The sequence below is a fragment of the Bos indicus genome, chromosome 24 (assembly GCF_029378745.1).
Source record: "Bos indicus isolate NIAB-ARS_2022 breed Sahiwal x Tharparkar chromosome 24, NIAB-ARS_B.indTharparkar_mat_pri_1.0, whole genome shotgun sequence".
NCBI classification, from domain to species: domain Eukaryota; kingdom Metazoa; phylum Chordata; class Mammalia; order Artiodactyla; family Bovidae; genus Bos; species Bos indicus.
Window position 1 is genome coordinate 484,890 of NC_091783.1, and position 16,243 is coordinate 501,132.

Sequence of the window (16,243 nt, forward strand, 5' to 3'; positions counted from 1 at the left end):
AAAAACCATAGCTTTGTTGGCAAAGTAATTTCTCTGCTTTTTATTTTTATTTTTTTTAATTTTATTTTATTTTTAAACTTTACATAATTGTATTAGTTTTGCCAAATATCAAAATGAATCCGCCACAGGCATACATGTGTTCCCCATCCTGAACCCTCCTCCCTCCTCCCTCCCCACACCATCCCTCTGGGTCGTCCCAGTGCACCAGCCCCAAGCATCGAGTATCGCGCATCAAACCTGGACTGGCAACTTGTTTCTTACATGATATTCTACATGTTTCAATGTCACTGTCCCAAATCTTCCCACCCTCTCCCTCTCCCACAGAGTCCATAAGACTGTTCTATACATCAGTGTCTCTTTTGCTGTCTCGTACACCAGGTTATTGTTACCATCTTTCTAAATTCCATATATATGCGTTAGTACTCTGCTTTTTAATATGCTGTCTAGGTTGGTCATAGCTTTTCTTCCAAAGAACAAGTATCTTTTAACTTCACGGCTGCAGTCATCATCTGCAGTGATTTTGGAGCCCCCCCAAATAAAGTCAGCCACTGTTTCCACTGGTTTTCCACCTATTTGCCATGAAGTGATGGGACTGGATGACATGATCTTAGTTTTCTGAATGTTGAGTTTTAAGCCAACTTTTTCACTCTCTTTCACTTTCATCAAGAGACTCTTTAGTTCCTCTTCACTTTCTGCCATAAGGGTGGTGTCATCTGCATATCTGAGGTTATTGATATTTCTGTCAGCACTCTTGATTCCAGCTTGTGCCTCTTCCATCCCAGTGTTTCTCATGATGTACTCTGCATATCCTCTGTAAACACTATTAAATCAAAACTTTGAAAAGATATAGAAAAGGGATTTGTTTCATTAAATGTATATTTTAAAAATGGTCAGTGAAGCTAATTTTACATGATATGAATGGGCTTCATTATTATAATGATCAGAAATGTCCAAGTCTTTGCAACCCCATGAGCCATAGGCTCTTCTGTCCATGGAATTTTCTAGGCAAGAATACTGGGGTGGGGTGCCATTCAGCATTCCAGGGAACCTTCCCAACCCAGGGATTGAACTCACACCTCTTGCATCTCCTGCACTGGCAGGCTGATTCCTTATCACTGGTGCTGAAACAGGAAAGCAGGTTCTATTCGTGGAGCCGAGGAATGAACTCCACAAACTAGCAAACACTCACACAGGCAAAGTTTATTTTAAAAGATAGAGATGCAAAGCCCTTAGCATAGACACTGACAGGGGGAGAAGAGCCCCAAAAAGGTGGGGATTACAACAGCTTTATATATTTATTAGTATTGATCTGTACATTTTTGGTTGACTTGCAACTTTAATATGCATCATTTTTGACCAATTAGCTTAAATTTCACAACATCCAGTTTGTCATTTTTATGGCTTTCTTGGATCCCCAATTTTCTCAGTTTTTCCAAACATTGTGACACTGTTCCTTGACACTTTCTTAAGACCCCAGGCCATTATTTAGGGGCTAGATATAAATGTTTAGGAGCTAATTGTCTACCTGGAGCTTTTCTCCTTGATAGATTAAACAGTAGTTCATGATTGTATTGTCCTGGGTTTGAATGTTTTATGTTACCAGACCAGGGAGGCATTCCTCTGAATGCCTGGAAATTGGAAAAGGGAGTGATATGCTTACTTGAGAAGAAAAAAAATTGAAATAAAAAAAAAAAAACAGGAATTGAGTTTTCAAAGTCTTACACTGTCTGGAAATTTCTGGCTCAGCACCACCTGAGAAGCCTAATGTTTGCAGATATAAATACTTCCACATGTTCTTAATAAATTTCACTGGGTGTGAAGAGCTTTAGAGAGTGATTGAGAGTTCCTGATATGTGCTATAGTCTATGAACTACAAATAATTTGAAATCATGAGAGAAAATATTGAAGAAACAATAAAATACATTTGTCTAAAATTCCAATTTGTATTAGAATTCTAATTCAAATAATCTGCTGAAAGTTCCAAGTTTTTTAATATGTTGTTTCCTTCAAATGATATCTTGATTATAAAATCATCAGCACCAAAGGCATATTGAACATAAGTGATCAGGACCTAACTTAAATAAAAATCTGTATAAGCAATTGCTCTCTCCTCCTAAAATTATAAAGAGTGCCTCCATGTTCCGTTCATGGCCACAACCTAAGATAAAATGAATGCTTCTGAGAACTTTAAATTGTGTTGTTTTCACAACTGGATTAATTGCTAATTGAATACAGGCAGAACAGAATACGCAGTTAATTAAGCTTTTGGAAAATATTTCAGGGATTAACTAGCATACAATAACTTAGCACTACACAATTGTGATAACCACTGTTAAAATTTTGTTTAGAATATTATCCAGTTTATTTGATACTTTCATAGATAACATAATCACTATATCAGTTCAGTCAGTTCAGTTACTCAGTCGTGTCCGACTCTTTGTGACCCCGTGAATCACAGCACGCCAGGCCTCCCTGTCCATCACCAACTCCCGGAGTTCACTCAGACTCATGTCCATCAAGTCAGTGATGCCATCCAGCCATCTCATCCTCTACCGTCCCCTTCTCCTCCTGCCCCCAATCCCTCCCAGCACCAGACTCTTTTCCAGTGAGTCAACTCTTTGCATGAGGTGGACAAAGTACTGGAGCTTCAGCTTTAGCATCATTCCTTCCAAAGAAATCCCAGGGCTGATCTCCTTCAGAATGGACTGGTTGGATCTCCTTGCAGTCCAAGGGACTCTCAAGAGTCTTTTCCAACACCACAGTTCAGAAGCATCCATTCTTCAGCGCTCAGCTTTCTTCACAGTCCAACTCTCACATCCATACATGACCACCGGAAAAACCATAGCCTTGACTAGATGGACCTTTGCTGGCAAAGTAATGTCTCTGCTTTTCAATATGCTATGTAGGTTGGTCATAACTTTTCTTCCAAGGAGTAAGCGTCTTTTAATTTCATGGCTGCAGTCACCATCTGCAGTGATTTTGGAGCCCCCTAAAATAAAGTCTGACACTGTTTCCACTGTTTCCCCATCTATTTCCCATGAAGCGATGGGACCGGATGCCATGATCTTCGTTTTCTCAATGTTCAGTTTTAAGCCAACTTTTTCACTCTCCTCTTTCACCTTCATCAAGAGGCTTTTGAGTTCCTCTTCACTTTCTGCCATAAGGGTGGTGTCATCTGCATATCTGAGGTTATTGATATTTCTCTCAGCAATCTTGATTCCAGCTTGTGTTTCTTCCAGCCCAGCGTTTCTCATGATGTACTCTGCATAGTTCAATAAGCAGGGTGACAATATACAGCCTTGATGTACTCCTTTTCCTATTTGGAACCAGTCCATTGTTCCATGTCCAGTTCTAACTGTTGTGTCCTGACCTGCATACAGGTTTCTCAAGAGGCAATCACTATATAATATATATATCATATAATCACTATATATAGCATGCTAATATAACTAATACTTTGTTCCTCCCCTACAAAGGGAACTATGTTTGTGTTAATATATGATTTAACATATATGGCTTATGACTTAAACTACATTATGGGACCTTTCAGTTTATTTGTTTACTTATTTTCATTATTAACTAGTGTAATGCTATGAACCCAGTGAGGAGACAGAGTCCTCTTTGGTGTCCTTTGGAGGATCAGGGGATGTGCTGACATAATTAAGGCAGAATGAAGAGCTTTACAACAAATAAGTCCTGTCTCTGACTCTCATTTCTGTATAGGGCAAAATAAAACATATGCAAATAGATTTCACCTAAAGTGAACATGGTAGGATAAAATCAAAGAAAAGAGAAATTTTTTGATTAATTTACAAAGATTCAATTTTAGATTAATTGTTCTGGCTATACTTATTCATTTGTTGTTCAATAAGTATTTTTGAATCGAATTCTCAGGTCAAACACTGTAAGTGGCATAGTAGAAAAAATGGTGAACAGGAAAGTAAGTGTCATGCTTTTATGGAATATTTAGACATGGAGGGAGGTTTCTTATTTATTCTTATTTATTTATTTACTACTTACTTCTATGTGTTATGATGGAATATTTACAGGGTGATGCAAGTACATAAAAAGGGTATAAACAAAACTAATTTGATACAGTAACACTCTCTCCTGACTAAGCATGTCTATTAAGCCTACTGTTTTTTAAAAAAATGGAGGCTTTAGGGAAGTAAGTTTAACTGACATGGATAGAGCAGTTGCTCTTCTCACAATACCTCATTAGGGCCTCTCAGGAACAGAGAAAAGAGATGTAAAAAAGACCTTTTGTGCAAAACAGCAGAGAGACCCTACTGCTACTCTTCCTTAGTTTGGAGAGAAGATTAAGATCATTAAGGCCTGCTCCCTACACTCAATTTAGGCACAATTGAAAATAATGGGAAACATTCAGAAGGTTGTACTGGTGGGTTATAGGAACTGATGTCAAAGTACTAGAGCTTCAGCTCTCAGAATCTTTAGAGATTTAAAGAACAAAGGTCAAGAAACAGGGTAGAAAAGCTGTCAGTCTCAGTTTTATCGTTTCTTAAGAAAGAAATTTTCTGCTAATCATTTTCCTGACGGCATTTTTTGCATATTTGTTCCTAAGGCTGTAAATTCAGGGATTTAACGTAGGTGTAGAACACAGAGGTCACTTTATCAATAGCCATTGCATGGCCAGTGCCAGGGCACAAATAAATGAAGATCAGGGTACCATGGTAGATAGAGACCACGGTCAGATGGGATGCACAAGTGGAGAATCCCTTTCTTCTTCCCTCGGCAGAACCTGTTTTAAGAATGGCTGCTATGATGAGGATATAGGAGAGGAGAACTGTTAGAAGGCAGCGGGCTCCCACTAAACTAGCGAAGACCACCAGTACAACATCATGGATGTAAGTGTCAGTGCAGGACAGAGAGAAGAGAGGGGAGGTGTCACAAAAGAAATGGTTAATTTCATTGGAGCAGAAAGACAGGTGAAAGGTATTAGTGGTGTGGATGATTGAGCTCATGGTGCCTCTCAGAAATGCTCCAGTTGCAAGCTGGCAGCAAATCCTCTTGGACATAATAACGGTGTAAAGCAGGGGGTTGCAGATGGCTATATACCGGTCATAAGCCATGACAGTCAAGAGAAAAGACTCTGTGTCCACCGAACAGCAGAAGAAATATAACTGTGCAGCACAGCCATTGTAAGAAATGGTCTTCTCATCAGAAACTAAGTCCACAAGTAACTTGGGGGCAATGACTGAAGAGTAGCAGGCGTCTACGAAAGACAAGATGCAGAGAAAAAAGTACATAGGGGTGTGCAAAGGGGGACTGGCTGTGATTAATAAAATCATCCCAAGGTTGCCCATCAGGGTAACAGAGTAGATGGACAAAAACACAGCAAAAAGCACACTCTGCAGTTCTGGGTGGTCACTGACTCCCAAGAGAAAGAACTGTGGCTTCACAGTGCTGTTCTCCACCTCCATTCTCTGCAGGGTTCCTGGAGGTTGGGATTTTGACAGGGTACTGATGTTTATAATAACCTGAAGAGTCAGAAAAAAATAAATATGAAAACGGCTAAAGTAATCAGAACATTAATTCTAAATCCACTTGGGCATCCTGGTAACCCCTAGGCATATGAACAGTAAGCACAGAAAATGTACGTATTTCCAGTTGAAATGATAACTGGATGCTTCTATTCCTTAAAGCTATCATTTTCCACATTAGATGACAGCATCAAACCAGTGGGTGAATTCTAACCTCTGAACCTCTTACTTTCATTTACTCTCTCATCTTTCACCAATGTGAATGATCATGGTTAATCACCTTGCATATAGCAAACTCTGAGTAACTCACTTCTGTTCCATTTTGCAGTATTTTTTTACTTGCACAACAAATTAAGGTATTTCTATTTCAGTCGAAACCTTGCCTAGGTAGATGAGTCAAAGTACTTTATCTCTCATACACTGAGAAGCAACTTTGCCTCTGAAGAACAAAGGAACTTCTAAGAGTTGCTTGTAAAATAGAAAGAGAAAATATTCAGAATTAGTTACTGAATCAGTAACAGAATTAGCAACTGAATCCTAACTCTACTGCTCAGCAGTTGCAATTCTTTAGGCAGGCCAAGTAATCACTAAGTTTAAGTTTCATCATCATTAGTATGAGAATGACAGTGCCTGTCTCATCAAATTATATGTTAAATGAGTTTTCTTCTACAGTTAAATATCTTTAGCATCTCATTGATTCACTGTTCTAAACTTGGCAACATATTAATAGGAGTTAGTACATCCATTTTTTATTTTTTAGATTATAAACCAAGCTATGGAATCTGACTAGAGAAATTTTCATGCTTGGACAATTACTGAATTAATCCAGGCAATATAATGGTAGTATTCAGGACTATTTCAATGTTGAATGCTAAATTGTAGCAGATGTTTAAAGAGGGTCACCTACCCCCTTCTCTTAGTGATGTCTGTGTTCTCTTGTCATTGCACTAGTCTACAGCTCTGTAAATTGTAAATAACCCAGAGAAACGCACATGATACTTGTGTACAGACAGGTGCATTTTTTTTTCCAGCATACGTACAACTGATTTGCTCTGTAGTGGAAAGGCAGTTTTGTATCTATTATCAGTTTATTTGTGAATTCCTGATTTATAATATTGTGATTCTTTGAATTATCTTTTGTAACACTTATAGCATCTTAATGAATGAAATAAATAAAATCTTTTACATGTGCACATTTTATATAATTATAAAGTTCGTATGTATATACATAGTGAAAGTGCAAGTTGCTCAGTCATCTCTGACTCTTTGTGACCCCATGGACTATACAATTCATGGAATTCTCCAGGCCAGAATACTGCAGTGGGTAGCCTTTCCCTTCTCCAGGGGATCTTCCCAACCCAGGGATTGAACCCAGATCTCCTGCATTATAGGTGGATTCTTTATCAGCTGAGCCACCAGGGAAGCCCATATATATATATATATATATATATATATATATATATATATATATATATATAAACATACATACATATACATTTTATGTCATATACAATGTGTGTGTGTGTGTGTGTATATATATATATATATATATAATGCATATATAATTCTTCCTTAACAACCTACATCACACACAGCTCCTACAAGCTCAGCATTTGCATAATGTCAGATTTGAATATATTTTCATTTTCATTTTATATACTCTATCTCAGATTATGATCTAACCACATTACCAAAATCTTATCTTCTTGTTTTTTCTCAGTTTGTTCCAGATTTTTAATAAAACTGAATGTCTTTTAAAACTTTTCTTACATTTAGAATTAATACACATAATGCAACTATTTACCATATTTTGGGTATCGAAAATGAACTATGGATACAATAATGATTGTGGATTCTGGATTACTTTATGTCTATTTTTCTACATTCGTTCTGTTAGCTAAATTAACAGCTTCCCAGGTTACTCGAGTAGTAAAGAATCTGTCTGCCAATGCAGGAAATGAAAGAGATAAATTAGAGTAAATGTGAAAATCTGGCATTTTTACATTGCCATCTTACAATTTTCAAAGTGCTTTCTCATCTAACTTAATTCTCACAGCTCTTTAAAATATGTTGACCACCTCTACTGAAAAGGAACTGATGATTTCAACCCAGTTAACAATGCAGGAGTTCGTAACTTTGCAATCAAAGAGTCAGGGCCAGAGTTTGGATATTCTGGATCACTGGGCACTCTTCAATAAATGCTACCTCCCCAGAAATGGAAATGTTAGAGACCGTGGTACTTAAAAGATTAGCATAACCAAGACAGTTATTCCCCAAAACTTAATGTGCTGAATTGGATATAGGGATATTAGCTTAAAGCTAGCATAAATCTTGATTTAGAGTTTGTGCTCCAACAGGTTTACATCTTTTGACACAGTATCTGAGAAGACGTGCTGTGGTGGTTGAAAGCATGGACGATAAATCCAGTGTGTCTGGCTCTTCCACTTCATATTTGTATGACTTCAGCAAAATTTCAACAACTACATGATTTCATTTTCTGATATGTAAATTACATATTATAGTGACACTTGTCTACAGGGTAACGATGAGGATTAAATAAACTAATATGTGTATTTTCAACAGTATTTTTCACACAGCAAATATTCAATGTGTGATGTGTGTGTGCTTAGTGTGTCCACCTCTTTGCAACCCCATGGATTGTAGCCCATGAAGCTCCTCTGTCCATGGAATTTTCCAGGCAATAACGCTGGAGCGGGTTGCCACTTCCTCATCCAGGGGATCTTCCCAACCCAAGGATCAAACTCAAATTTCTTCTGCCCCCTGCATTGACAGGTGGATGCTTTATCACTGTGCCACCTTGGAAGCTAATATCATTAAGCTATTGAGACAAGTCTGAACTTCTCGAGAAATTAATACTTATTATTTTATTATCAACCAGGATTCCTTTTTCCTCTAAGCAAAGGGTTAAGCAAAGAAGGAAAGCATCACTGATCTACTAGTTAATTCATTGGAATTATCCTTTTATGAAATACAGATGGCTTCCTCCTTAGAAAATATTACCTCTCCTTGAATGATAGCCCATCTGTTTTGTTCTGCAAACATAGAGACAAGACTGTCTATTGACTAAGGAGTGGAGCAATTGCCACTCTCTGAAGGCAAGAAAAAGATACAATTAAATCTTTTCTGAGCTATTCTTTCTTTTGTAATAATGAAAAATGACTATTCAAAGGTGAAAGTGAAGTCGTGTCTGACTCTTTGAGACCCTATGGACTGTAGCCTACCAGGCTCCTCCGTCCATAGGATTCTCCAGGCAAGAGTACTGGAGTGGGTTGCCATTTCCATCTCCAGGGGATCTTCCCGAACCAGGGATCAACCCAGGGTCTCCTGCACTGTAGGCAGAGACATCAAATAAAGAGACTCATCTTTAGGGACAATGTTTAAATAGGCTTGAGGCCTTAACCATGAGAAACAAACACTTCTTTGCTGAGGTTGTTTTTCTACCAAACCTTGTATTTCTAGTCACAGATGTACAGGACCTGAAGAGAACAATTTATATAGAGAACATTAAATGTAATAATATTTCAAATTTATTACACACCAAGTCTGAAAGAAAATTTCAAGTTTCAAAAAAGAAATATAAAAGCTAAATAGAACAAATGGAAAGGATACAGGAAAAAGAATACAGGAAACAAAAAACAGACTCCATTTAGGAGCCAACTACTATCTTTCTATGTCCTTGGCAGGTGAACATGAAAACAGGATTTTTGGAAGAGTTTAGCAAAATCATCTATTCCTGCAGGAATTTCTCTTTATTGATACTAGTCACTACTTAATTTTTTTCTACTCCCTTAAAAACATTCTTCTAACCCCACCCCAGTACTGTTCAATTCAGTTCAGTTCAGTAGCTCAGTTGTGTCTGACTCTTTGCGACCCCATGAATCACAGCACGCCAGGCCTCCCTGTCGATCACCAACTCCCGGAGTTCACTCAGACTCACGTCCATCAAGTCAGTGATGCCATCCAGCCATCTCATCCTCTGTCGTCCCCTTCTCCTCCTGCCCCCAATCCCTCCCAGCATCAGACTCTTTCCCAATGAGTCAACTCTTTGCATGAGGTGGCCAAAGTACTGGAGCTTCAGCTTTAGCATCATTCCTTCCAAAGAAATCCCAGGGCTGATCTCCTCTAGAATGGGCTGGGTGGATCTCCTTGCAGTCCAAGGGACTCTCAAGAGTCTTCTCCAACACCACAGTTCAAAAGCAACAATTCTTCGGTGCTCAGCTTTCTTCACAGTCCAACTCTCACATCCATACATGACCACTGGAAAAACCATAGTCTTGACTAGACGGACCTTTGTTGGCAAAGTAATGTCTCTGCTTTTGAGTATGCTATCTAGGTTGGTCATAACTTTCCTTCCAAGGAGTAAGCCTCTTCTAATTTCATGGCTGCAGTCACCATCTGCAGTGATTTTGGAGCCCCCAAAAATAAAGTCTGACACTGTTTCCACTGTTTCCCCATCTATTTGCCATGAAGTGATGGGACCAGATGCCATGATCTTTGTTTTCTGAATGTTGAGCTTTAAGCCAACTTTTTCACTCTCCACTTTCACTTTCATCAAGAGGCTTTTGAGTTCCTCTTCACTTTCTGCCATAAGGGTAATGTCATCTGCATATCTGAGGTTATTGATATTTCTCTCAACAATCTTGATTCCAGCTTGTGCTTCTTCCAGTACTGTTACTTGGGTGTTGATAATTAATGGCATCAATGCAATATTAATAATATTAATATTAATGCAATATTAAGAGAAGATGGATAATATAATATTGATTGAGTCAGCCTTAATGGATATGTACATACTTTAAAAAGAAATAATAGGTGATTAGAACAGTGTTAACACTTAGATTCTTAATCAGAGTCCAATATAGTGAGAATTGTTTTAATATCATGTGTCAAATGTTTGGGCTTTTTTGCGGCTATTGTTTTTGTTAGACATATCTTGATCATTTAAAATTTGTCTTACTCTGGGAATATTTATTCTCAAAATATCAATTTCTACATGTAGAATAAGTGACTATGAACTTAAAATAACTTAAAATCCCATCAAGTTCTAATACCCTGGGATTAAGGTAAGAATACTTACCAGATCACTATCTTTTTCATTCACCTTCTCTCTATACTGTGTCAGCAGTGGTTCATTTTTCACAGGAAAAGTTGATTTTGATACTTAAAAGAGAAAAATTTACCTACTGCAATATTTTTATAATCTGATTTGAATGGCCTTCTGTGTTCATAGAAGAAATTTGTGCTTCCCTCAGGAAGACTGCTGTTCCCTAGGATAATTCAAGACCTTTTATATTTCTCTGAGGCTTTTGAGACTAGTTTTCTGATTTCACATCAGATCCCAGGAACACACACTGATACCCCATTCCCAGTGGGAATATTTGCCTGTGTAATTACAGTTCTACTGAGAAATTGTTTAAACACAAAATTAAGTGATGTCATATGTTTTTCTACACGTTAAGAATGTCTCAGGGAAATATATTATTATATTGTGGCTCACAAAATGGTATGTTATTATATGTAAAATTGTATTATATATTTACTATCTAATTTTATTTAACCTGCTCAAAGCAATTTATCAAACAATTAACAGGCTATATTAGGATGGTGGAATAAACTGGTATAGCCTTAAATTGGTGCAGTGATGCTCAGGCCAAAGCTGTGACAACATCTTTGAGGAGGAAGAGCAGGAAGAGAAAGACTCTGAGTTCAGGAGCTTCTGATGATTCAGTGACAATGGACTCTCCCACAGGAGTGCTTTCTACTATATGTCAGGTCTAGGAAACCAAATGACAAATTTTGTGTTTCTTCTGAAAAAAAAAAAAAAGAATAAGGGAGAAAACATGTTTATATTAACTTCAGAAAATTATAGGCATCAAACACTGTCACACTGTCTTTTTTTTTTTTTTTTTTTGCTTTTTGTTTTTATTGAACACTCTTTAAAACGCAATCATCAAATAATTCAAAATGTTCAATGTCCCAGTGGATCCCACTGACTAAAAGATTAAAATTCAAGTATGAGCAGAAATCAATGTAATTCCAAACTTTAATTTATCAAAATAAATTGAGCTGATGAATTCAATTAGATATTTTGTTGGGCCTTGAAACATAATCAGTGATCTAACCTAGAGCCTGTGGAGATTGACTCTTTCTTTGGGAAATGTCGTAAGTCTGCCAAAGTAGGGTAACAGCTTTTATGATCTTATATAATCCAAGCTAATGTTTTGTCATCAGTCACATAAATGTGCAGTAGGTGAAGATTTGTACAATTCCCTTGTTGGGGAGTATGACCCATCTTTTTGAAATTAGTGGCTCATAAGGACAGTTACATTTGGAATTGTGCAGAATATACAAAAGAGAATTTCGATATATGCTGAAGATCATCATCATTTTTACCTATCAAATTAACAAAGGGATTTAATTAATTACAATAGTAGTGGTCAGTGTCAATAAGGACTGAGAAAGATGTAACTCTGATATACATTTTTCTGGAAAGCCACTGGTAACATATTTCCCAAGTCTTAGCCTTGAAAACCATAAAAGCTATATGATTTTTTAATGAGATTTTTTTTTTCTTGACAGTGAAAGTGGGTCTCTGCATCATGTCCAACTCTTTGTGACCCCATGGGCTGTAGCCTGCCAGGCTCCTCTTTACATGGAATTCTCCAGGCAAGAATATAGGAGTGGGTAGCCAATCGTCCCAACCCAGGAATTGAACTCAGGTCTCCCACATTGCAGGTGGACTTATTCTTTGTTAGTTATTAGAATAAATAATTTAATTACATTTTGATAAAATTGAGAAAAAATTATCTCCAAAGCTACAATGTAACACTGTTTAGAATTCTAACTATAGGGAAAGTTAACAGTAAAAGAATAGAACTTTTTAAAAAAAACTATGGGGCATCATATCTTGGGTAGAAAAGTATCATGTTATTTAAAATTATGGTTTTGCATTTTTAAAAATATGGTTAATTTAAAAAATAAAGATATCAAATTGCACATGTAGTGTATATATGCAGATATAAGTGAAGATGTATATGTAGAGGTATGAATGCACAGAGATATCATATGTTATCACTCTCATTTGGCTACAACCCTAAAAAGATAATTCCTTTATCCATATTAAGAAAGGCAAGTAAAGACTTCCCCAACGTCTCTCAAGGACTACAGTGCAGTTTCTATATGAGTAGGATCTACCATTTGGACATTTTCCTGAGGAAAAAAAACAAATGAAAATTGAGCAATTTTATTCTCTGCCCTCCTTCCTAGCAGCAGGAGAATTATACATGCTTTCATATATACAGTAATGAGACTGAGTCAAGTACTGGAAATCTTGGTATCCAGTATACCTGGTATATTCTCCATGCATGCATGCCAAGTCACTCAGTCGTGTCCAACTCTTTGAGACCCAATGGACTGTGGCCTGTCAGGCTCCTCTGCCCATGGGATTCTCCAGGCAAGAATACTGGAGAGGGGTGCCTTGCCCTCCTCTAGGGTATCTTCCAGATCCTGTGATTGAACCCAAGTCTTTCACTTCTCTGGCACTGGCAGGTGGGTTCTTTACCACTAGTGCCACCTGGGAAGTGCATATTCTCCATACCTTGAATTAATTTCCTTAAAATGGAAAACTCTCCAATTCTTTAAATTGAAAACATACCACTTTCCTGAAGTCATACTCTTTTTTATAGCCTGACCAAACAACACATCAAAGCAAAACAAAACAAAAACAAATTGTAGCAACAGTAGCAACAAAAATTGAGTGATTTGCCTACTTCAGAGTTAAAACAGAAAAATCAACTTGGAAAATTTCCTTCCTTAAGTTTTAGACTAATAATAAGAAGCTGCTGCTAAGTCGCTTCAGACGTGTCCGACTCTGTGCGACCCCATAGACGGCAGCCCACCAGGCTCCCCCGTCCCTGGGATTCTCCAGGCAAGAACACTGGAGTGGGTTGGCATTTCCTTCTCCAATGCATGAAAGGGAAAAGGGAAAGTGAAGTCGCTCAGTCGTGTCCAACTCTGAGCGACCCCATGGACTGCAGCCCACCAGCCTCCTCCGTCCATGGGATTTTCCAGGCAAGAGTACTAGAGTGGGGTGCCATTGCCTTCTCCTCTAATCCATGATAAAACCATAGCTTCATCATTTTATGCCCTCTTTATTCTTAATATTTCTTGTTCTAAAGTCTACTTTCTACTTTGTTTTGTATCAATATAATCATGCATGAGATGCTTTCTGCCATTGTATGTTTAACTCAATTCATTATCATAATTGAGATTTCTTTAGAAAGCAGTTTAAGTCACTCATTCTAGAGGCACATGAGTTTAAAAAATGAGTAACATCAATGTAAATTATACTCTACAGCAGCTATAGGAGTTACCAAAAATGAATTGAAATCTAAAGGTAAATAGAGGGGAGGAGCCAAGATGGCGGAGGAGTAGGACGGGGAGAACACTTTCTCCCCCACAAATTCATCAAAAGAGCATTTAAACGTCGAGTAAATTCCACAAAACAACTTCTGAATGCCGGCAGAGGACATCAGACACCCAGAAAAGCAACCCAACTCTTTGAAAGGAGGTAGGAAAAAATATAAAAGACAAAAAAAAGACAAAAGAGGGAGGGACGGAGTTCCGTCCCGGGAAGGGATTCTTAAAAAGAGAGAAGTTTCCAAACACCAGGAAACCTTCTCACTGCCGAATCTGTGCCGAGCTTTGGAAGCACAGAAGGCAACATAACAGGGAGAAAAAATAAATAAACAATTAAAACTCGCAGATTGCGAGCCCTACAGTAACTCCCCCAGCGGAGAAGCAGCGCAGACGCCTGCACACGCCATTAGCAAGCGGGGGCTGGGCAGGGAGGCGCGGCGTGGGCTGCATCACTTAGAGTAAGAATCTGGCCTGAATACCCTGAGCGCTATCTGAGCGAAATAATTTGGGCTAGCAAACCAGACTGTGGGATATCTACCACGCGAAAAGCCAGCCTCAACCTAAGACACCGCCAGGCCCGCGCACGGAACAAAGAACTGAACAGAGATAGCCAGCCGGCTGCAGACCTTCCCCCTCCAGTGACAGGCAGCCAGAGCCGGGAGGGGGCAATCGCAGCCCCAGAGAGACATTATCTATAAAACTGTAAGCAGGCTTCTTTGCTAACTAAAACTGCTTGGGGGTCTGGATGGTTAACATCTGCCTGAGAAGGTGCGCCGGTTTTACACCCAGATAACCGAGTGGCGGGGAGGCGATAAGTCGCAGTATTGGCGCTCGCCAAACACCTCATCACCTGAGCTGCTCGGACCTGGGAAGAGCACAAAACGCAGGCCCAACTGAGTCTGCGCCTCTGAGGACTACCCAAGTGCCTGAACCTGAGCGGCTTGGACCTGGGAGGTACATGCAGCCCAGGGCTGGCCTCAGATTGTTCTCAGCGGAACAACCTAGAGCCCAAGCAGTGTGGTCAGAGAGGCTACACGCGCCGTGAGCGGGGGCAGACCCAGTGTGGCTGAGGCACTGTGAGCGCACGCCAGTGTTATTTGTTTGCAGCATCCCTCCCTCCCTCCCCACAGCATGACTGAACAAGTGAGCCTTAAAAAAAAAAAAAAGTTTCCTCCACTGTCCCCTTTGTGTCAGGGCAGAAACCAGACACTGAAGAGACCAGCAAAGAGAAGAAGCTATAACAGAGGGAAACGCCCTGGAAGCTACAGGCAATAGATGAAAACCCTGTGGTTACTACGGACTACATAGGAAGGGGCCTATAGATCTTGAGAAATATAAGTCGGACCAAGGAACTAGCCAAAAATGAACTGAACCCACAATACTCACAACAAAACCAGAAAAAGTCCTAGATATATTTTTACTATTTTTACGATCATTCTTTCTTTTTTTTTTTAATTAAAAAAAAAATTTTTAAGTCCTCTATTGTTCCTTTAATTTTCACTTTTATAACCTATTACTTTGCAAAAAAAAAAAAAAGAGAGACCCTATTTTTTTCTTCTTCAGCAAACTTCATATATATATATTTTATAATTTTTTGACATTGTTTTTTTTTTTTTTCTTTTCTTTAACATTGTATTTTTGAAATTTCAAACTCTACTCTAGTTTTTCAATTTTAGCTTTTTGGTATATGTTATCAATTTTGTACCTATAGTTTTTTTTTTTATAATTTCTGTGACTTTTTTTTTCTCTGTTTCTTTCTCTTCTTCTTTTATATAACATTGTATATCTGAAATTCCAAACTCTACTCTAGATTTTTAATTTATGCTTTTTGGTATTTGATATCAATTTTGTACCTGTATTTTCTTTATGATTTTTGTGACATTGTTTTTGTTTGTTTGTTTGTTTTCTCTCTTTATGCTTCTTCTTCCTTTTTTTTAACATTGTATTTTTGAAATTCCAAACTCTAGATTTTTAATTTTTGCTTTTATGTATTTGTTACCAATTTTGTACCTTTAAGAACCCAATCTTCAGGACCCATTTTTCACTAGGGAGCGAGATTACTGGCTTGACTGCTTTCTCTCCCTTTGGACTCTCCTTTTTCTCCACCAGGTCGCCTGTGTCTCCTCCCTAACCCCTCTTTACTCTACCCAACTCTGTGAATTTCTGTGTGTTCCAGACAGTGGAGAACACTTAGGGAACTGATTACTGGCTGGATCTGTCTCCCTCTTTTTCATTCCCCCCTTTTATCCTTCTGGCCACCTCTGTCTCCTTCCTCCTTCTTCTCTTCTCTGTATAACTCTGTG

General features: G+C 38.3%; 1 protein-coding gene across 1 annotated transcript; it reads right to left on the bottom strand.

Annotated features, from left to right (window-relative positions):
* Nucleotides 1-4,577: 4,577 nt before the first annotated feature.
* LOC139179329 (olfactory receptor 5AP2-like) lies at nt 4,578-5,441 on the bottom strand. The gene has a single exon (XM_070778591.1). It carries the CDS (start codon nt 5,439-5,441, stop codon nt 4,578-4,580), a length of 864 nt encoding a protein of 287 aa, XP_070634692.1.
* Nucleotides 5,442-16,243: the final 10,802 nt, after the last annotated feature.